General features: G+C 54.3%; 1 protein-coding gene and 1 non-coding gene across 2 annotated transcripts in view; both read right to left on the reverse strand.

The window, feature by feature from the left end:
- Window positions 1–318: 318 nt before the first annotated feature.
- The window catches only part of PTH2R (parathyroid hormone 2 receptor), a 147,392-nt gene continuing 124,487 nt past the window's right edge, over window positions 319–23,223 (reverse strand). The window contains exons 14-16 of the mRNA XM_054970136.1: window positions 20,714–20,852; window positions 17,901–17,942; window positions 319–729 (exon numbers count right to left, since the gene is read on the reverse strand). Of these exons, the coding sequence (XP_054826111.1) occupies window positions 319–729; window positions 17,901–17,942; window positions 20,714–20,852 (592 nt within the window). The remainder of the gene's footprint in view (window positions 730–17,900; window positions 17,943–20,713; window positions 20,853–23,223) is intronic.
- TRNAA-GGC (transfer RNA alanine (anticodon GGC)) lies at window positions 21,055–21,126 on the reverse strand. The gene has a single exon. It is a non-coding gene; the product is annotated as a tRNA-Ala (tRNA).

Consider the following 23,223-nt stretch of genomic DNA (forward strand, 5'->3'; position numbering starts at 1 on the left):
GGCCCATAGCTCAGCAGTAGAGAACATCTCCTTTGCATGTAGAAGGTCTTTGACTGAACCACCAGCATCTCTGTTCCAAAGATTCTTGGGTACCAAACTGGGGGAGAGCCTCTGCCTGACAATTTAGTCGCAGAGGAAAAGGCTGGGCTAGATAAGCCAATAGGCTGATTCATTGTAAGGCAGCATTCCAGGAACCAAACTGGATCAGTTGATGAAGATGCCTCAGATTTGAATGCGAGTTCCGCTGCCTAGGCAGAAGATCACTGCACTCCTTGTATTTGAAGACTGGGATGTGTGTTTGCTCCCCTCGAGGGCTTGTTAAAGCACTTCCTCTACCTCCGCCCTGCTGCATTCCTCCTCTTCCTCCAGGGGGCCCATGTGAGCATCATGGAGCCGAAGAGTCTCCTTGAGAGAAATACCCTCCACCCGCTTCTCTTCACCTTCATCAGGTAGGTCCTGAACCCAGTGAGGCATGCAGTCCTGTTCAAAGTTGCTGCTGACATATCCAGGCAAATTCACATGGGGGTCATTTTGTGGGACCATATTTTTGCAAGCCCTGTGGGATAGCAGGATCATGCGAGAACTTGCCACCATGTGAGACTGACTGCTGGTGCTGTGGGTCATGTTGGTGAGGACAGAGCCATAGCGATAACTCCCACAGGGGGCTGACCTCTTCCAGTCGATGGTTGGGTTCCATCTGGCCCATATCTTCTTAATCTCAGTCTGCACCTAGAGGAACAGAAATAAAGGAAATGGCCAGACCAAGATGCAAGGAAGGGGCCTTAGGACAGGAGTTACAGGCAGTTACAAGGCATCTTTAATATTCACTTGCAAAAAAGTGGTTCCTTGCATATTAATAATAACAATAACAAGAATAACATTTTATTTATATTTTATAATGTTATATACCGCCTGTGGAGAAACGCCATTCTGTTTGTGGAGTTAACTTTCTATGGGCTGCAGAATGTGATTGGAGGGAGAGTGAGTCAGTGGGAGTTGGAAGTTGACAGTCGGTGTCTGGGGAGTTGAGGGAGAGATGGCTCTGAGGGGAGATGGAGATCTAATGTAACCCCAGGCATCAAAGGATTGGGCCTGCCCTACACAATATCTAATTAGGGCACGAGGGAGATAGTGTAGGGGTAGAGCTCCAAAGAAGCTGTGACTGACCCAAGATCACCCAGCTGACTTCAAGCAGAGGAGTCGGGAAGCAAACCCTGTTCTCCAGATTAGAGTCCTGCTGTTCTTAACCACTACACCAAACATGAAGTTGTGCCCACAAACTGTCATCACTCTGTACAAGCAAATAAGTGGGCGTGGTGGCACATAAATGCAAGAACATAATAGAAAATATAGTGGAAGAACTACAAGAATATGTGATGAAAGATTATAATAAAATATAGCTTTATAGGAAATGGCAGGACAGAGATAACAGTTGCTATCCGAATGTTTTTCAGTCCAGCAGCATTCATTTTTTTGAATGAAAACTGAACTTTCCTGGAAACTACTGGTTTCTCTACACAAGACATCTTACACAGGGACACTCATTGTTCTGCCATTGTGGATATACATGCACAGCTAGGAAGAGAGAGTACTCTTGAATATAAGTCCACACAGAAAGTAAGTCACTTGAGCATCCCCATGTAAGATGTGCTGTGTAGAGATACTATGTTGTCTATCAGCTTTGTATGTGAGATGATCTGTGCTGAAAACCCTAGGTTCCTGCATCATATTTTCTGAAAATTTATTTTGCAAGAGCGAAAATTGCGGACATTGTTTCTGTAAGTCACAGCTCTCTCTCTCTCAATTTCATTCCCATCCCAGATAAAACTGAGGAATAATACAAGGGGCAGGTGGGGAGGTAACAAAACAGACGGATCAAAGGCAACAAAAGTGATACTTAAATTACAAAAGAGATTCATGGAGACAGTCTTTACCTCCTTTTTCCATCTCTTGTTCCCATGCTGGCAGAGGATTGCCACGTGTGCAAAAAAGAATATAACGAAATAGGTCAAAACAAAGCAGCAAGCCATGAAAACTAACTAAGACTTCAATCAAAATGATCCAAATGAAATACTTAGAAAAACAAAGGCAATAGTGTATGGAAAATATATATAATTTGTCCTCAAAGGAATGTTTATGGCTAACAAAATTCTGTTGAGTTTATTGTAAAACGTGTTGGAGCATTACAGAATTTTGTTAGCCATAAAAATTCCTTTCAGGACAAATTCTATATATTTTTCATACACTATTGCCTCTGGTTTTCTAAATATTTCATTTGGATAATTTTGATTCATAACTTAGTTTGCATGGCTTGCTGCTTTGTTTTGGCAGAGGATTGCCAGGCAAGCCAGTCCTGGTTGGCTTTATGAACATACATGGGCACGAACAGCATTACGAACGGAAAAAACCCACGAACAGGCCGTTTGTCTGTTTGTGAACAGGCTGTTCGTGAGGTGCCATTCTAGATGAACAAATGGTCATCGCAAGCCTTGTTCGTTGCGTTCGTCCGCTGTTCGTGAAGCCAGACACTCAGGCGCCTGCAATCAATTGCCTCGGCAATGGAGGGAGGGACTGCCTGAATTCTGTCTGCACTCTCTCTGTCGCCCCGGACACCCCAATCAAAGCCCAACTTAGCTTGATGGGCAGGTCTTCCTTCCAAGTGTGTAGCTGCAAATTGGTTACAATTGGTAACATGGGAGCAAACACCAGGGGGGAGGGAGGGAGGAGGGGGTGTTCTGTGGCCATGGGAACTCCAATTTCATCCCTGCAAACCCTGTTACTTACTGCCAACCACAGACCTCCTACTTTTCTCAATGAGACCTCTGGTTATAAAAGGGCACTGTGCTCCCAGTTCTGGTTTTCAGTTTCAGCAAGCAGTGGAGTGGGACAGAGCTGTTGCTAACCTTTTGGGAGAGAGACAGGGAGAGTGTATTGGAGCTGGGGTTTTGTGTGTGTGGTTAGATAGGGATCTCTCTCTCCACTGGTTCCAGGGCTGCTGCTAGGCTCTGGGGCCAAGTTCTGTGGGCACCTCGGCTGAGAGTTCACATTGATCATCATCATCATAATCATCATCAGTGCCTGATCTGGTGGTCAGACTTCTGGGTGTTCTGGGCTAGGGCTCTAGCCTCAGCCTCTGGTTCTAGGGCTGCTGCCAGGCTCTGGGGCCAAGCTCTGTGGGCACCTCGGCTGAGGGCTCACATTGATTATTCTTCTTAATCAGTGCCTGATCTGGTGGTCAGGCTTCTGGGTGTGCTGGGCTAGGGCTCTAGCCCCAGCCTCTGGTTCCAGGGCTGCTGGCAGGCTCTGGGGCCAAGCTCTGTGGGCACCTCGGCTGAGGGCTCACATTGATTATTCTTAGTATCAGTGACTGATCTGGTGGTCAGGCTTCTGCGTGTGCTGGGCTAGGGCTCTAGCCCCAGCCTCTGGTTCCAGGGCTGCTGGCAGGCTCTGGGGCCAAGCTCTGTGGGCACCTCGGCTGAGGGCTCACATTGATTATTCTTAGTATCAGTGACTGATCTGGTGGTCAGGCTTCTGGGTGTGCTGGGCTAGGGCTCTAGCCCCAGCCTCTGGTTCCAGGGCTGCTGGCAGGCCCTGGGGCCAAGCTCAGTGGGCACCTCGACTGAGGGCTCACCCTGATTATTAGTGCTTGAACTTGTCAGGTCTCTGTGAGTGCTGGGCTAGGGCTCTAGCTCTTTGCTCTGGTTCCGGGGCTGCTGCCAGGCCCTGAGGCCAAGCTCAGTGGGCACCTTGGCTGAGGGCTCACCCTGATTATTAGTGCCTGATCTGGTCAGGTCTCTGGGAGTGCTGGGCTAGGGCTCTAGCCCCAGCCTCTGGTTTCAGGGCTGCTGCCAGGCCCTGGGGCCAAGCTCAGTGGGCACCTCGGCTGAGGGCTCAGTGGAGTGGGAGGGAGCAGTTACTTGGGAGAGAGACAGAGTGCATTGAAGCATGATTTTTTTCAGTGTGTAGGGTGAATAGGGATCTATATCTCCTCTGGTTCCAGGGCTGCTGCCAGGCCCTGGGGCCAACCTCAATGGGCACCTTGGCTGAGGGCTCACAGTGTTTTCTCTTTTTCTTTCCTCAATTCTTGTCTGCTGGCACAAAGAGGCTTCGGGCGGGGCAAAAGGGGGGTCATGGGCATAAGTGCAAACATTTTTCCGGTTGCCCTGTGGGAAGCAGTACTGGGTGGTGCTCGGGGGTAGCAGAAACACCTGCTCCTTAAGATTCACCTGTGGGGGCTGTGGAGGAGGCCAAAGAGGTCTTTCCATTGGGGGAAGAGGATCTCTCTCAACATTTTGAGGAGGAGGAGGGTGAGGGATCCCTGGAGGAATGGTTGATGTTTTATGAAACATCCCCCCCGTCCCCATCCCAAACTCTCAGTGGTGTCCCCGCCTGCAGTCCACCCCTCACTCTGTTGTCCATGGCCAGCTCCGCAGCACAGCATGTAACCGCTCATCCTCCTTCCCCTGGGACAGTTAGTGGTCCACATTTCAATGCCTTCGTATGGAGGCACTTTCGGTCCCTTCCTAATGACCCCCATGTGGTGATGTCCTGGTGAGCACCTGGTGCGCACCCGAAGCACCTGTTGTCGACGGTCCTGACTAGGCACCTGAAGAGGCACCACTCGAGCCTGTGATGTCTGTCCTCGCCCAGCAAAACATCTGTTTGGGGGAGAAAGAGGGCTTCCAGCTCTTTTGACCAGGGATCAGTGGGAGGGTCACCGGAATCCACCCCAAGCAAGAATCCTTGCCCTGAGGGTGATGCTGGTGGGAGCGGAGTGCTCAGGCAGGCCGCGTTCGAGGAGGTTGTTCCCTTGGGGTCTGGGACAGCGCCGCATAGAATGGTGAGGTTGAGGGCTCAGTAGGCAGGCCTTCGCGTCTTGGCAGAGACGGTTGCCCTACATGGCTTGCCCCTATCCATCATGGAGGGTGTGGGCTTCCGCAGGCTACTTAAGCATCTTGCCCCTTGGTTCTCCATGCTGTCTCTACGCACCCTTGCCTGTCGAGACCAGTGGGTGTCTTGAATGAAGACTGGCATGTTTGGGTCAGGTGAGAGTGGCACAGTCAGGCAGGCTGTCCCTGCAGAGGTTGTTCCCTAGGGGTCAGGGACAGTGCCATTTAGAACGGTGAGGTTGACAGCTCAGGAGGACTTATCAAGATGCGGGCATTTGTGCCACCATGGCTTCCCAGGCCATGGGCCAAGCTGGGGTGGGTGCACCTCTGCTGAGGGCTCACCTAGATAATTATTAGTGCCTGAGCTGGTCAGGTATCTTGCAGTGTTGATGTCACACTCCCCCCCCCCAGATCCCAGGGCTGCAAAAGTCCAGAGGAAAGCTCAGTGGGTTTCTTGGCTGATGGCTCTCATAGGTTTGGGGCTTTTTGATCCTGTTCCGCTGGGTAACCCTTTGTCCTCCTCTCCCTGAAAAGTTCCACGTCACTCTTTCTACCTCTTTCTCTCTGGATGGAACCACTCCGACCCTTCCCTACAGCCTTTCCTGTCCTGCCCATCCCCTCCTTTCTGCGAAAGCAGGGAGGTGGGTGATGCTGGCGGCAGCCTACTTTTGGCATTTTTGCAACAGCTCAGCAGCTGTTGCACATGTAGTTGAGCTGCACGGTTTCCCTATCCATTGCAACTGCTGTCCCCTCTATGCAGGGGGGGAATGGGTCCTGCAACTTCATCCTTTCTGCAAAGGCAGGAGGGTGGGTGTTGTCCCCTGCTGCTGCTTTGGGCCATGAGGAACAGCTCAACTGCTGTTGCACATGAAGTTGAACATCACAGTGCCCCCTATCCAAGGCACCTGCTGTCCTCCGTCCTTTCCGCAAAGGCAGGAAGGTTGCCGATTTTCAAGAGCTGTTGCACATGTAGTTGTGCCGCACAGTGCCCCCTATCCAGGGCACCTGCTGTCCCCTCTGAGCAGGGGGTCCCTTGACTCCTGTCCTTTCCGCAAAAGCAGGAAAGGCTCACAGTAGTGAGTAGTGCCTGCTCAGGTAAGGTGTCTCTGAGTGGTGGGTAGTCACTCTAGCTGCCCTCAGTTCTCAGGGCTGCTTCCACTCTGACCCCTCCTAGTGACCTCTCCTGTCCTTTCTCTCCCGTCCTTTCTGCGAAGGCAGGAAGGTGGTTCATGTCTGCACATTTCATCACAAACACAGTCCCCATTTCTCCTTCTACAAACCCTTTGGAGACCTTTCCTGTCCTGCCCATCCCCTCCTTCCTGCGAAGGCAGGATGGTGGGTCATGTCAGCCGCTGCTTCACGAGGGACTACCATGTTACTGCTGCCTCCTTGGTCACGAGGGACAGCTCAGCTGATATTACACATATAATTGTACAGTATTGTGGTACAGCATGGTTGTACAGTATGGTGGCTCCTGTCAACGGGACTCACTTGACCCCTTTGAGCCAGGGGAGAATGTGTTTTGCGACTCCCATCCATTCTGCAAAGGCAGGAAGGTGGGTGATGGCAGCTGCTGCCACTGCCCTGTTTCTTCCTCTCCTTGTATGGAATGACTCTGACCCCTTCCAACTACCTCTCCTGTACCGTCCATCCCATCCTTTCCGCTCAAGCAGGAAGGTGGATGATGTTAGCTTCTGCCTCAGAGTATCTCTGTGGGTTCCTTGGATGAGGTCTCACAACGCTTGGGATCTTTCCAGTTCCTGGTCCATACCTCTCCCTCTCAGGTACTGCCGCGGCCCTTCCCAATGACTTGTCCCGCCCCGTCCCCTCCGTTCCATGATGGCAGGAAGGTGGTTGATGTCAGCAGCTGCTGTCAGATTGGGGTCTACCCATTCCTGTCACTGGGTCTTCCAGGTCCGGCTCCTTACTGTGGCTGGAACCCCTTGGTCCCCCTCTTCCTGACCACTTCATCTTCCCTCTTTACTCCTCTTTGTCTCAGGTACTGCCGTGACCCTTCCCAACAACTTGTCCTGCCCCGCCCTCTCCTTTCCGTGACAGCAGGAAGGTGCTTGATGTCAGCAGCCGCCATTGGATCGGGGTCTACCCATTCCTGTCTCCCTTTCATAGAATCATAGAATTATAGAGTTGGAAGGGGCCATACAGACCATCTAGTCCAACCCCCTGCCCAGTGCAGGATCAGCCTAAAGCATCTCTGACAAGTATTCATCCTTGGATGAATTCATCATTCATCCAAGTATTTCCTTGACAAATTCATGGTCCTTGTTTCTCCCTCTCCCTCCGTGGAACCACACCGACCCTTAGGGGACTTCTCCTGTCTGTCCCATCCATCCTGTCCTTTCCGTGATGGCAGGAAGGTGGCTAATGTCCTCACAGAGCATTAGTCGTGGTCCCTGTTTCTCCCTCTCCCTCTTTGGACTCCAACCGTTCGGTAACCTCTCCTGTCTGTCCCGTCCATCACGTCCTTTCCACGAATGCAGGAATGTGGTTGGTGTCTGCCGCTGTTGCTTCTCAGCAACAGGTCCAGCTCAGCTGCTGTTGTGCAGATGGTAGTGCAACACAGTGCCCCCTGTCCATGGCACTGGCTCTCCCCTCTGACTGGGGGAAATGGGTCCCACCATGACTCACGTTCTTTCCGTGAAGGCAGGAAGGTGGTTCATGTCCACAGATGACGGGCACCAGGGGCAGCTCAGGAACTGTGGCACATGCAGTTGTCCTGCACGGTGGCCCCAATCAATGGTACCTGCTGTTCCCGCTGAGGAAGGGGGAATGGGTCCCGCAATGCCATCTTTTCCGCGAAAGCAGGGTGGTGGGTCATCTTGGAGGCGGCCTCTGCTTCGACACTGGAGGGGCATCCAATGCTCCATGCATGTCCAGCTGGTGTGTTTTATCCGGACTCTACACCACGCGAGGTGCGGACAACACCATTAGCCCCAATGATGTGAGGTACCCCATCTGGTGAATGTACCTCGGTGCCTGACCTGCCAGGTTGTGTGTTTGCGTGTACGAGGTCTCCACATAAGCCAACTGGTCTTGCTGGAGGATTTTCTTAGCAGATTGTGGCTGGGTCATTCTGGTCTGTGGTGGCCAACGACATCACCCACATTTTATTTCTTCTGGAAGGTACCCTCCGGGAGGCCTGGTGGGTGGGCACATCGGGGGGTGTTGCCAGTCAGCAGCCAGGCTCGGTGGCTGCAGACATCAACCACCTTCCTGCCTATGCAGGGAATAAAAAATCTTCGGCCTGGTGGGTAGGGACTTGGGGGGTGCTGCCGATGAGCAGCCAGACCCCCTGCCCCCTACGGGGGAGGTGGCCTGCCACCGCCGCCTCCAGCCTTCCTGGCCCAGCACCCCAGACATCAAACACCTTCCGGCCTACGCCGGGAATAGAAAACTTAGGCCTGGTGGGCAGGCACATGGGGGTTGCTGCTGGCGAGCAGCCAGATCCCCACCCCCTATGGTGGAGGCGGCCTGCCATTGCCTCCCCCAGCCCACCAGGGCTGGCAGCCACAAAATCAACCACCTTCATGACTATGCAGGGAATAAAAAACCTTCGTCCTGGTGGGCGAGCACATGGTTGGTGCCGCTGGTGAGCGGCCAGACACCCCACCCTCTATGGGGGAGGCAGCCTGCTTCTGCCTCCCCCAGCCCACCAGGCCTAGCGGCTGCAGGCATCAACCACGTTCCAGCCTACACCGGGAATAAAAAACCTTAGGCGTGGCAGGTGGGCACATGGGGGGTGCCGCTGGTGAGTGGCCAGACCTCCCACCCCCAATGGGGAGGCAGCCTGCCACTGCTGCCCCCAGCCCACCAGGACTGGTGGCTGCACTCATTACCCACCTTCTGGCCTTACTCAGGAATAAAAACTTTTGGCCCGGCGGGCAGGCACATGAGGGGTGCCACCAGTGAGTGGCCAGACCCCCTACCCTTTCTCAGATTCCTGTTCTGAAAGAAACACCACTGCAGTCCCTGGAAGTATTTCCCAGGATTAAGTTTGGGCTGGGATCCACAGCTCCCTATTTTAGGTAGGAAGCTGTGTTGGTCTACAGCAGAACAGTAGGATTTGAGTCCAGTGGTACCTTAGAGACCAACAAGATTTTCAGCATATGAGTTTTCAAGAGTCAGAGCTCCTTTCTTCAGATACCCTTCAGAAAAAGGGATCTCTGACTCTCAAAAGTTTATGCCCTGAAAACCTTGTTGGTCTGTAAGGTGGCACTGGACTGAAATCCTACAGTTCCCTGTGCAGTATTTTACTCCTAAACAGCAGCTTCGCAGTTCCCTTCTTGTGGGACATCTTCTGTATCCTAACTCCTCCCCCATTCAAAAACCTTCTGAAATAACAGTTCATGAGTTGCTACAGCCCAGGGATGAAATGTGTAAGTGGGAAGGAATCCCAGGTTTTAAGTATAATTGTCCTACTGATTTGTGTAGAAAAATCAAGCATATCTATAAATGGTTCCTGTTGAAATCAATAGGCCTTAACAAGTGTAGCACTTTGGATGGCTCATGGTTACGAATCACTGGGAATGGACATGAGAGAAGTTTATAGAGGTTACAGAGCAGAGAAAATGGATCGAGAAAGCTTTTTCTCCCTGGAAGGGCACACAATGAAGTTGTAGGGAAATAGGTTCAGGAGAGACAAAAGGAAATTCTTCTTTACTCAGTGAGGAATTACACTGGAATTCACTGTGGGTGGCATGCGGGGATCGTCATGGGGGGGTCGTCATGAGGTTTTACCATCCCAGCAGGAGGCTGGGGACCTGGAGCTTACCTTTGTACACAACAAAGGTACACAGCACTCCTCCTTTGCACCTGTGTGATGACATCACTTCCAGTAACATCACTTCTGGGTAAAGTCATCGCATGGGTGCAGGAGCACACACGCACTTCACAAAGGGCCAATTTGGGCCTCTAACAGGCCCAAATTGGCCCACTGCAAAGCACATGTGCACTCTCAGGGTGGTATTGGATTGTCGCACTGCCTCCAAAAGTTCACCCAGGAGGCCCATTCTTGTACACTTCTCCCCCATCAGCCCGGTGAGTGGAGACAGGGAGGTGGAAGGTGAAAGCAGGGGATCCCCCCACCCTAGGGTTGCCAGGGACCGGGACTCCCTTGGCAGGGGATCCCCAGGTCCCCGTAGTCTCCCAATGGGGGACTGGAAGCTGGCACTTACCCTGGCTTCCTTTCTCCAGCTCACATGATGACATCACTTCCGAAAGCAATGTCATCACGTGGGGTCAAAGGGCGCCCTTGTTGTTGCTGCTGCTGCCCACCCACAACCTGCATAGGGGCCAAAGCGGCGAGAGGCAGTGGCAGTGACAAGAGCAGTGTGCTTGTCCGGAGCGGGACCTTCCCACCCTGGACTGGGCCCACCCAGGCCCCCCCCGGACCGAGGCCAGGCCCCGCCAATGCCCCCCCCGCTCACCAGACCCCCAGCACTCACCTCAAGACCCGGGGGAAGCCGGCTCGAAGGAGTGCCGACAGCGCGGCAGCGGAGTAGTGCCCGGGTGTGGCGCAGGCCAGAGGAAGCCGGGGAACGCCGGGCCACCACCGCCGCAACCCCCGCAGATGGGCACCAGACTGGCGCCCCCGACAACGCGGGCGACGGCGGGCGGGGAAAACCTGGAGAGGCCTCGACCGAGGAGGCGGCTGGGCAGAGACATGGCAGCCGGGCGGGCCAGGCCCGGGCCAGGAAGGGGGAGGGCGCGGGTGTGAGCAGCGGAAGGGAGGTGGGTACCCGGGGCAGCGCGGAGCCAGATTGGGAAGCAGAAGGTTGGGAGGGCTCCCCAGTATGAAGAGACTGGCACGAGAAGGGGGAAGGAGAGGGGGTCGGCGGAGCGCAGGGAAGGGAGGAAGACGGAGGAGGCAGGCGAGCTGAGAGGAAAGGGGTGAGAACAGACAAGGGAAGGCACCAGTGACAGGACGGACAGCAGAGCACGGGGCGGGGAAAGGAGGGAGCACGGTGGCGGATTGGGGGAGAGGGAAGAAGCGGGTTGAGGCGGTGGCACAAAAGGGAAGAGCCCGAGGACGCCGAGGAGGAGAAGTTGGCGGGGAGAGCGCATACGGCCAGAGCGAGGAAGCAAGAGAGAGAGGGGAAACGGCCATAGGCTCTCCAGGCAGCTGGTAGGAGGCAGAAGCCAGTGGCTCAACTGCTGCCCCTGCCCAGTCTGAGGCCGAGGGAACTCCTTTGCCACCACCCCAACCGGGGTCCAAGGGTACGGCAGAGCAGGGGGGGCTGGCGGCGGGTAGGGTGGGGCCTCACAAACTGGTGGAGAAGGCAGGCACTGGCAGCCCCGTGAGGCCCCCCCGCCCTTACCTGCCCACCCCCGCAGTTTGGCGCAGCCCTCGCTCGCTGTTGAAGCCCGCCACCTTAAGCGCCCCAGGGACAACCGCGCCATCCGTCAGCGCCAACCCCGGCATGGACCTCACCCAGTTCAGGCAATGGCTGACGGAGCATCAAGGGCAGCTGTTACGCGAGGTAGCCCAGCAGCAGTTGGACTCCCAAGCCGCCCTCGCCCGGCAGCAACAGGACGCCCAAGCAACCCTGGTGCGAGACCTACAGCAGGTCCTTGCCCAGGCGGGGGCGGGAGTGGGTGTAGCCGGAGCAGGAGGCGGCGCCCCTGCCCCCCGTCCACCGTTCCAACTAGCCAAGCTGGGCCCGGAAGATGACGTTGAGGCCTTTGAGCACACGGCCGAAGCCGCCGGATGGGCCCCGGCCCAGTGGGCCTTCATACTGGGTCCGTACCTGACAGGGGAGGCTCAGGCCGCCTTGAAGGCCCTGCCCAAGGCCGAGGGCGCCGACTATGCCAAGTTGAAGGAGGCCATCTTGGACCAGTACGAGATAACGCCGGATACATATCGCCAGAAGTTCCAGGCCCTGACCCTGCAAAAGACGGACCGCCCCCGCACTCTCGTGGCCAACCTGCAGGACGCCGCCTACTGCTGGCTCAAGCCAACCACAGATGAGGGGCGACGAATCGCCGACCAGGTGGTCCTGGAGCAACTCCTCCAAGTGATCCCTACCCGAGCTAGGAACTGGGTGGCCTACAACAAGCCGGGCACCCTGAAGGAGGCCACCATATTGTGGGAGAACGTGATGGCGGCTGAGACCCGGGAGCCTCCCCAGGGGGAGACCTGGCCCAGCGGGGAAGGGGGCTCCGCCACAGGGACTCGAGGTGGCCAGGCGAGACCCGGGGTGCGAGGGCCCCCGCCCGGTGCCAGGGGGCGGAACCCACCGGGAGCGCCGGTGGGGCCCCGGGCACCCTGGCCTGTGCTGCCGCCACCAACCCCAGCCCCCGCGGCCCGACCAGGAGGGGGAGCCGGGAAGGAAACCAGCGAGAAAGGCCCCTGCTTCATCTGCGGGCAGTGGGGACATTGGAAGCGTGAATGCCCCCTCATGGAATGCGACCTCGGCTGGGACACCGCCCTGCCAGTCTCGCTCAGATCCTCGCGGCCCCCACCCATGCTGGTACATGTCCGGGTGGCAGGGTGGTGGCTGACGGCCCTACTCGACAGCGGGAGCTCAGTGTCCATGATCCGGTCCCATCTCCTGCCCCCGGACCTCCCCGTGGTCCGGCAAACCACCATTGCCTGCTTCCACAACCATATCGAGGAGTGCCCCGTCGTCCTGGTACCTGTCACTTACCAGGGGCGCACCTGGGACACCCCCTTGGCACGGGTGCGGGATCTCCCATACCCGGTCCTACTTGGAAGGGATGGCCCTCACTTCCGGCCTGCCATGCGAGAGGCGCTTCCGGTGGTCGAGGGGGAGGAGGACGAAGAAGCCCTGGCCGGGGAAGAGGTGGACGAACCCGAGGCCAACCCTGCAGAGACCAAGGCGGCGGGTGCCCCTGAGCAGCTCCGCCAGGAGTGGGGGGGGGGAGCCTCGGTTCACGGCAGACCAAGCCAATGACCCCACCCTAGAGGATCTATGCCGGATGGTGGCGGTAAGCGAAGGGGCCGTCCTTGACGCCCGTCGGGCGGGAAGATGGCCCCAAGTCGTCCGGGAGGGGGGGCGTTGGTACCGGAAGGTGAAGGGAGCCCGGGGGGAGTTTTCCCAACTGCTGGTGCCTGCGGCCTACCGACCCGAGATCCTGAAGACCGCCCACTATCACCCCTGGGCGCCAAGAGCACAATGGCCCGGACCGAAGCCCACTTCTATTGGCCTGGCTTGGCCAGGGACGTATGACGACACTGTCGGGCCTGCACCCTTTGCCAGCGGCTGTCCCATCATTGCCCGGTTAAGGCCCCCCTTGCCCCGTTGCCGGTCATCAAGGAGCCCTTCACCAGAGTGGCAATGGACTTCGTAGGACCTCTACCCCGGACGCCGCGGGGGGCCCGCTACATCCTGGTCCTTATGGATTATGCCACCCGGTACCCCGAGGCCCTCCCAATGAGGGACATGAAAGCCCCCGGGGTGGCACGTGCGCTTTTGCATTTCTAAAGGCCCACCTAGCGACCTGTCGAGCTGAGGCGCGGGAACACCTCCAGGCGGCCCAGGAAGCCCAAAAGGCTTACTACGACCGAGGTGCCCGAGCGCGAGAGTTCCAGGTCGGCGATAAGGTTCTCGTCCATCACCGAGTCATGGGGCCTGGACCAGGGGATCCGTGGAGGGGCCCTTACCCGGTCACCAAGGTCAAGGGGCCCTTGTCCTACGAGGTCCAGTGCGGCCCCGAACCCCGGCATCGGAAGCGGCTCCACGTGAATGACCTAAAAGCGTGGCACAACCCCGCGACCCTACAGTGCAACCTGGCCCCGGAGCCCCTGGAACTCTCAGAAGGAGACCTACCCTGGGCGGCCAACGCATCAGTGGTGGAAGAGCCTGATCTGGACCCCAACCTCCGGGCGGAACAGCAGGAGCAGGTGCGAGCCGTGTTCCCCCAAGTCCCAGGGGTCTTCTCGCACCGCCCGGGGAGGACAGCGGTCATCTCTCATCCCATCCCCACCCCGCCAGGGCGGGTGGCCTGGGCCCCGTGGTGGCCTCTGCCGTGGAAGAAATGGGAGGTCGTAGCCCGGGAGGTGGAGGAAATGTTACGCCTGAATGTGATCGAACCGTCCCGCAGCGCGTAGAGGAGCCCCATAGTGTTGGTAGGGAAACCCGACGGCCTGGTGCGCTTCTGCGTGGATTACCATCGCCACTTTCAACGCCTACCCCATGCCCCGGGCCGATGTCCTCATAGGCCAGCTAGGAACAGCCCAGTACATCTTGGCCCTGGACCTCACAAAGGGGTACTGGCAGATCCCCATGGCACTCGAGGACCGCGAAAAGATGGCCTTCGCGACGCCTCAGGGCCTCTTCCAATTCAAGGTAATGCCCTTCGGGCTCCACGGGGTGGCGGCCACCTTCCAGCGGCTCGTCGACCACATCCTCGCCCACTGCCAAGAGTTTGCCCGGGCCTACATTGACGATATAATTATCTTCAGCCCCAACTGGCCCTCGCACCTGAGGCACCTACGCATGGTCCTGGACGCCCTCCAGCAAGCTGGCCTCCAGGCCAACCCCCGCAAGAGCTGCATCGGGTTCCGTGAGCTGACCTACCTCGGATATAGGGTAAGCCACGGGGTGTTACATCCGGTCCCCGACAAGGTGGTCACCCTAGAACAGAGCGCCCACCCACGGACGAAACGGCAGCTGAGACAGTTCCTGGGGCTGGTTGGCTATTACAGCAAGTTCATACCAAGCTTCGCGAGCCTGGCCAGCCCCCTTTCCGACTGCCTCCGCAAAGGCCAACCCACCACCGTCTGGTGGGACCCGACCCAGGAACAGGCCTTCGAGACTCTCCGAGGGGCCCTGTCCACCGCCCCTGTCCTCCACAACCCAGACTTCAGGCGTCCTTTCATCGTCCAGACTGATGCCTCGGACGTGGGGCTCGGAGTGGTGTTGTCCCAGGAGGTAGAGGGGCAAGAACGGCCCGTCCTGTTCATCAGCCGGAAGCTGCAGCCAGCCGAAACCAGATATGCTACAGTGGAGAAAGAAGCCCTCGCTGTCAAGTGGGCCGTGGGCGCCCTGCAGTTCTACCTCTCGAACAACCCCTTCACCTTGGTCATGGACCATGCCCCCCTACTATGGATGGCCCGGATGGAACACAATGCTCGCATCCTTAGGTGGTACCTCTCTCTGCTCCCTTTCAGCTTCACCTTGAGGCATCGACCAGGCCGGCTGCATGTGAATGCGGACTACATGTCACGGATCCCCGAAGAGCCCCGGAAGACCAGAAGGCTGGGCCCACCCAGGGCCCCCCCCGGACCGAGGCCAGGCTCCGCCAACGCCCCCCCGCTGGCCAGACCCTCAGCGTTCACCTCAAGACCCAGGGGAAGCCGGCTCGAAGGAGCGCCAATGGGTGCGGCGGCGGAGCAGCGCCCGGGCGCAGCACAGGCTGGAGGAAGCGGCTGGGCTGGGGAAAGCTGGGCTGCCGCCGCCGCCGCCGCAACCCCCGCAGATGGGCACCAGACCGGCACCCCCGACAACGCGGGCGGTGGCGGGCGGGGAAAACCTGGAGAGGCCTCCGCCGAGGAGGCGGCTGGGCGGAGACATGGCGGCTGGGTGGGCCAGGCCCGGGCCAGGAAGGGGGAGGGCGTGGGTGCGAGCAGCGGAAGGGAGGCGGGCACCTGGGGCAGCGCGGAGCCAGACTGGGGAGCAGAAGGTTGGGAGGGCTCCCCAGTATGAAGAGACTGGCACGAGAAGGGGGAAGGAGAGGGGGTCGGCGGAGCGCAGGGAAGGGAGGAAGACGGAGGAGGCAGGCGAGCTGAGAGGAAAGGGGTGGGAACAGACAAGGGAAGGCACCAGTGACAGGATGGACAGCAGAGCACCGGGCGGGGAAAGGAGGGAGCACGGTGGCGGATTGGGGGAGAGGGGAGAAGCGGGTTGAGGCGGTGGCACAAAAGGGAAGAGCCCGAGGACGCCGAGGAGGAGAAGTTGGCGGGGAGAGCGCATACGGCCAGAGCAAGGAAGCGAGAGAGAGAGGGGAAACGGCCATAGGCTCTCCAGGCAGCTGGTAGGAGGCAGAAGCCATTGGCTCAACTGCTGCCCCTGCCCAGTCTGAGGCCGAGGGAACTCCTTTGCCACCACCCCAACCGGGGTCCAAGGGTACGGCAGAGCAGGGGGGCCAGCGGCGGGTAGGGCGGGGCCTCACAGTGCTCTTGCTGTCGCCGCCACTTACTCGCTCGCTCGCCCACCTGCCTGCTTGCTCACTCAGCCTCCTGCTCACCTGCCCGCTCGTTCGCTTGCCTGTCCGCTCCACTCACCTGGCCACTCACCCACCTGCCCGCTTGCCCACTCACCCACCTGCCCGCTTGCTCTCGCTGCAACCACGGCCTGCACAGGGGCTGTGGCGTTGAGAGGTGACAGCGAGAAGTGGCAGCAGTGGCAACAAGAGCGGCATGCTCTTGCTGCTGCTGCCATCTGCTTTTGTGGTGCAGGAGCACACCCCTGCCTGGGGGCTCGCTGCACTGCCTGGGGAATGGGCGCCCCAGGGAGTGTGCCCCCTGGCTAGCCAGGTAAGTGAGGAAGGGTGGGATCTCGGGATCCCCTGCCTCTGGAGGGGGAATGGCAAGCCTACCCCACCCCCTCCAGGGGAATGAGATCCCTAGTGATCACCATGAGCACGGATGTCTTTAAATTCATGGAGGAGAGGCCCTGCAGTGGCTACTAACCATGGGATTTAAGGGAACCACATTCGGAGGTGGAATATCTCTGAATATGGGTGCCAGGAGGCAGCATCAAGGGAAGGCCTCTTTGCTCTTGTTTGTTTGGCCCTCCAGGGCAAATGGTTGGCCACTGTCTGAAACAATATGCTGGCCTAGATGGGCTACTGGTCTGATCCAGCAGGCCTTACTTATTTCCTTATGGTCTGTTTCAGGTCTGGGAACAGATAAGTGTTCTTTACAACACCTTGCCTGTCTCCGTGAATTACCAAATCAGAATAAATTACATACCTGTGCAAAATATGAGATAAATCTGCTAATCTGCTCAGAAGGCACCATATTAAGCTTTCCTTGGCGCAGAATGTCATTTATTCAATGAAGGATTTTAAATAAAGATGCCGCACAGGCCTTAAATGCATCAATATACAACATCTATCTCTGATTGTCTGCTTCATGCCCTAGTCCCTTTGCAGTGCATGAATACACACATTTCATGTTCCTTTCCTAAAACGTTTTATTTCCACCATGCAAGCATACCAATTTTACCCAAATTTACTTGGGAGCAATGCCCCTAAATTTTACTTCGATTTGCATCCAAGCTAGCAAGCATAGCTCTGTGGTCTTACAGCTTGATTTCATGCACACAAGACAAAAAGCCATTGTTTGTGCTGAATTTGGAGGTGTCTGCCTGACCGTCGCTGTGTGATTGAACTTCATACTAATTCCTTTCCATTGGCATCTGTTGTTGATGAAAACTTAAGAATTGCCATACAGAAGTTTTTGATCAGATACTTGATGCATTTTGAGGTGGTATTCTTGAAGCTGCAGGAGCTTTCTTTCCCATGATGGACTTATGATTATCCTTTTGACAATGGAGAGGATGAATTAAGAAGATGATGATCCAAATATACATCAGCAATGTGCCTTCTGCTGGACTTCTTTCGTCACAGATAATAGTAATAATAACATTCGATTTATATACCACCTTTCAGGACAACTTAACACCCACTCAGAGTGGTTTACAAAATATGTTGTTATTATCCTCATGACAAGCACCCTGTGAAGTGGGTGGGTTTAAAGAGCCCTAAGAAGTTGTGACTGACCCAAGGTGACCTAGCTGGCTTCAAGTGGTGGAGCTGGGAATTAAATCCGGTTCTCTAGATTAGAGTCCTGCCATTCTTAACTACTATACCAAGCTGACCAATCAGTCAAGTGAAAACCCATTTTTCTTCCCAATAGCCACATGAAGTAGGCTACAGCCATTCCCATTGTGCACATGGGATGCTGGACAGAAAGGCACAGGATGATCTTGGGCAAGTAGAGCTTGGTGTCTGAGCCTGGTAGCTTACCTCTCCATTGCAGTAGCAGTAGATGATGGAAACGAAGAAACCCTGTAGGGGAATTTAAAAGAAAAAGGATTTGGTGGTTTTTCAGTGTCATCATTTTGAAGCATAAGCATACTGGTTTGGGGGCTCCTGTTTTCCACATGATAGGTTTGCTTCTGTGGATGGACAGGGGGCATTTGGGCTTTATAATCAATCATTTTCAAACAAGAAGTTTCAGCATTTGTTATGGGAGGTACAGAATCAACTGCACAGGTAATACCAGTTCCATAGCAGTTTCTGTGCAGCCTGTCAAAATTCAAAGCAGCTCTTAGCTTACCAAGGCTCCACATCTGCTTCTCGCCAACCTTGACTGCATACAAGTGAAACATTAGTTGATGCCAGGGCTACTCCAGGAAGCGGTTGGTTCTGGCCACGCAAACAACTTTCTCTGCAATGTTGAACTCGGTGCAAACCAGCTTTGTAAGATTGTCGCAGAAGAAGCTGGTGCTCACCTTGGGAGGTTATAAACTTCCTCCTCCCCTTGCTTGGGAACAGTTTTACAACTGCATTAGAACAGACTGTGCATTTTTTTTTTAAAAAAAGAAGGCAACAAAGGCAAGAAATGAATGCCATAGATGGGAAGATTTAAAAACATTAAAAATAGCAGAAAGCCTACCTGAAGTGTGTGTGCAGGGGCAGGGGAGGGGGGGAGGAGATGAATTAGTATGGGAACTGCTGGTATGTCTGTCTAACTTTTACATGGCAAAACTGGAAAGAAGCTACATTCGGAGTCTCTCTACAGACATGTGAAGAACTCATGTTGGGAGATGCAATGTTAACCAGGAAGGGTAGTTTTAAAAGGCAGAGTTGGCAGTAGGGCAAAAGCTTTGCTATACACTGGAGGTAGAGGATTAGGATTGCTGGCATGTTAAGGGGCAACAGGGAAGGGGGGCAGTTGGAAGGTCTCCCACTAAAGGCCATTGTAGTAAAAAACGGGGGGGGGGGGTAATACAGAGTCTCTCTACACAAGACATCTAACATGTGAAGAACACATGTTGGAGAATGCACTGTTAGCTGGGAAGGGTAGTTTAAAAAGACAGAGCTGGCAGCAGAGCAAAGGCTTTGCTATACACTGGAGCTGTGTGAAGGGGCTGTGAAATGCCAGAAGGGAAACTTCAGCCCATTATAACCTCTCCAGGTCCAAGCCTTGCTCTGGAAGGCAGCTCCAGCCCATTTCCATTCCTCGCTGCCCTCTGGTTGAGATCCCATACAGTTTTCGACTGGAAAGGTAAAATTGGCAGAACCATTGGGAGTGTGAAGATGAAATTAACAAACCCTCTGAGGAGCAATCTCCGGCTCTGTCTTTTTGCATCTCCCTGCATTTGACAAACACACACTGAGGAGTCTTGTGTAGAGTCTCAAAGAAACCCCACAGAGAATGAATGCACTTTGTATGTCTCTGTAATGATTTCAAGTAAATGTGTACATGTGTCTTTAAATGTTTGGTGTGAGATAGGTGGGGGTGAAGGAGAGGGATGAGTGAGTGATATGACTGTCTGATGACTGAGAGTGTGGGTGGAGTGAACGCAGTTTTACAGGAGAGTGGAGAGCAAAGTTTCAGTCAAGAGAAAGCAGGCAAGCTGTGTGCAGCCTGAGTAAATTTAAGCAGTTCTTAGAGAAATACTGAATGAGAGAAAGAGAGGCTAGCTGTGTGCTGCTTGAGCAGTTTAAGCATTTATGTAAAAAATATTTAGTGAGGAAAAGAGAGGCTAGCTGTGTGCTGCCTAACTTTAAGCACATCTGTGAGAAATATTGAGTCAGAGAAAGAGGCTAACTGTGTGTGAAGTCTTAGAAGAGATCTGTGTGAATGAGTTTAAATGAAGTAACTTTAAGAACCAAGAACTACTTTTAAGAAACCGATATGCTTCTTGGAAAAAAATAAAAGTTTATTTTGTTTTTGTTATATCCCAGAGTAGCTGTCATTGCTATATCCCATTCCTATCCTCAGGGCCACATAGAACCACGAAGGACCCTGACACTTAGGCACGTTACTAAAGGGAAAACTTAAATAAAATATCTTGGAATATAATATTCCTGGTGGCAGCAAACTACCCAGAGGGTGTAAGAGAAAGATTAAAGGCAAAATCTACCCTGGAGAAAGTAAGGGTCATAACAGCCTCTCTCTCAGCTATCTCCCAGAGTAGTTTCAACTCTGCACTCCTCAGCTACCAGTGATCCCCTTGCAGTTTCTTGGAATAAAATGTTTCTTGCCGCAATCAATTGCCAATTAGTGTCTGTTATTCTATTTGTGTCACCGAAGCTTTTTAAAGGTGCCACAAGATGGTTATTTTTTGGGGTACAACAGGCTGACATTGCGATGACTTCCCCTCTGGCATGACTGTCATTGCTGATCAATTACCTGGCTGCTTACTCAGGGCCAAAGTGGGGGGAAGGGCAGGAGGGTAGGGTTGCCATACCTTCTGCTGTAGCAGGAGTCCTCCCACTGGCAACTCACTCTATTTTAAAAAATAATATTGCATGTGACATGATGTCACTTCCAGGTTTTCCCTGGAAGTGACATCATGTCACTCTAGAAATTGCTAGAAACTATGGAAGTAATGTCACGTCTCATGCAACACAGATGCTCACCCACGTCTCTCCCCCATTTCCTGATAGTTGCCAGCCATTTGACCTGTCTTATCTAGACATTTGTTAATTCAAATTATGTCTCTCTCCTTTTGGGTTTCCTTATCTTGTTTTCATTTTTTGTCATTTTTATTATGATCAGGGACCCCAAATGGCTCAGGTCAGTAGGATATATGGCACAATCTGCTTACCTGGAAGGAGTTGAAGAAGAGTTCGCAGTGCATTCGGATCTCCCAGCCTAACCCAGTGAAAGTGTGAGGCAGGCACACAAAGATGATGTAATGCACTCCGAAGACGAGGATCAGGACCAAAGTAGATTTTGCTAGTTTTCTGGAACACCATCATAATCATTGTGGTTATTTGCATTAGCATTTTATAACTGCTTTAATTCCAACTAGATGCTATACAGAAGTGATTCAGGAGGCAACCCGGCAGTTGGGTTGCTTATACTGAATCGGGCCATTAGTTCATTAAGGACAGTATATTCTAGTCTGCTTGGCAGCAGCTCTCCAAGATCTCAGTCCTTTTAAACTGGAGGTGCCAGGGATTGAACCTGGGACCTTCTGCATGCCAAGCAGATGCTCTACCACTGAGTCACAGCCCCTTCCCAGTTGCTTATTCCAGTTGGATGCAATGAGATTCGAACAGGCCCTGAATCTGCACAGGACTGCAGCCATGCTATGCTTCCCTGTGGGCACCCAATCAAAGAGAATATGTTTTAGGCACAGGAAATGTCATTGTGGTAGAAGATGCAGAACAGCCCATTCTGAATGGAGCTCATGATGAGTTCAGACAAAGCAAACTGAACAAGGAGAAGCTTATAGTCAAAGACAGAGGACCAAAGGGACTTAAAAATCAATGCTGGTAAAACAGGGAACCCACCAGAGACACAACAACAAAATGCGGGTGAGTTAGGCCAGTTCCACACACCCTTAAAGGGACAGCACACTACCAGAATGCTGGCGACGTCTCCGTTTGCAAAACGAATGCGGGCCATTTGGCTTCTGCTTTTTTGGAGCCCTTTTCGACTGCGGAAAGTGCATTCCCAAAAAAGGCACTGGAATAATGGAAGCCAGACAGCTCGCAGCCATTTTACAAATGGAGACGTCTGGATTCATGAAGAAAAGCCACCAGTGTTTGGTGAGTGGGCCATACCTTTAAGGGCATGTGGAAATAGCCTTAGTTGTGGAGAAGGCACTGTGGCTGAAGAGAGAGGCAGGTACTGAGGGAGCCCATTGACTGGGCATAATTCCTCAGGGCCCTCACAGTATCAGCTATTTTTCAGTCTCTGACTACAAAGGCAATATTGACATTTTGGAGTCTTCTCTTTGCTAATCCTTTCCGATATTTTCTCAGTAATTACATCCTGATAAGGAAATACAACGCTCCCTCCTCTAAGCCTAGCAAAATAAGAACTAATAATATCACAGCTGGGGCGGTCTCTGCAATTATTATAGTCTTAACTTGCAGTATTCCTTCAGTGAGAACACATGAAGATGCTCCTTGAGTTGCTATTCATGAGAACGTATGCACATCATATCACATTGGCAGCACAAAAGAGGAGCACCAGTCGCATAAGCTAAACAGGCAACGTTGAACGGGGACTCTTCCAGAAAATCCGTACGGCATTTTTTATGACTTCTGTTCCATGCTAGGTACCTAAACATGGCCCAGCTTTTCAACAGCCCTGAGCAGCCATTCATTCCCACTATGTTAAAGCTTGGTTTCAAAATGATTGGCATGTTGAATAAGGTTACCTCACCTTAAACATCAGGCTTGGGCCTTTCAATCTCCTTCATGGACCCTTATGTTCATTTTGTCTATAGTCCTGTCAACTGTTCCCTCCTTCATCTGTTGTGTCAAGCAGGACATGGGGCAGTGGCATGGTTGCCAGCTCCAGGTTGGGAAATTCCTGGAGATTTTGGGAGTGGAACCTGAAGAGGGTTTTGGTAGGGGAGGGACCTCAGCATGCTATAATGCCATAGAGACCACCCTTCAAACCAGGCATTTTCTCCAGGGGAACTGATCTCTGTGGCCTGGAGACCAGTTGTAATTTCAGGAGCTCTCCAGCTACCACCTGGAGGCTGGCAAGCCTAGATAGGGTTGCCAGGTCCAGTTTGGAGATTTGAGGGGTAGAACCTGGAGAGGGAAGGGTGTGGGGAGGGGACATGGCCGGTGCCAGAGTTTCTGGTGCCCCAGGCAGGGGGCAGCTTCAGGGCTGTTGCCGCCCCCCACGTGCAATCAAAGCGCGTGCACACTCTCACCTGGACTGCTGCGCCTGGTCCGCAGCTGCGTGCAAGTGGCAGCAGCGGTGGCACGGGGCAACTGAGCGGAAGGGCTGGGAGGCTGCCTACTCAGACTGCCTCGTGCTGCTGCTGCCAGCATGCGCTCCTGGCCGGGTGCAGCAGGCAGCCGGGGCGGTGCACAGGCGGCTTCCCAGCCCTTCTGCTCAGCCACCAGCACTGCCACTGCCAGCTCCACGGTGTGCCCCCCACCCCTGGTGTCCCCTACTGTGCCTCAGTGCTCAAGGTGGCTGCCGGACCCGCCTCCATGGATGTGCTGGCCCTGGGAGGGGAGGTGCCTCAGAATGGTATAATGTCATACCACCCTCCAAAACTGCCATTTTCTCCAGGGGAACTGATCTCTGTCACCTGGAGACCAGTTGTAATTCCGGGAGATCTCCATTGACCCCCTGGAGGCT

The sequence above is a fragment of the Eublepharis macularius genome, chromosome 2, assembly GCF_028583425.1.
Source record: "Eublepharis macularius isolate TG4126 chromosome 2, MPM_Emac_v1.0, whole genome shotgun sequence".
In the NCBI taxonomy this organism is placed as follows: domain Eukaryota; kingdom Metazoa; phylum Chordata; class Lepidosauria; order Squamata; family Eublepharidae; genus Eublepharis; species Eublepharis macularius.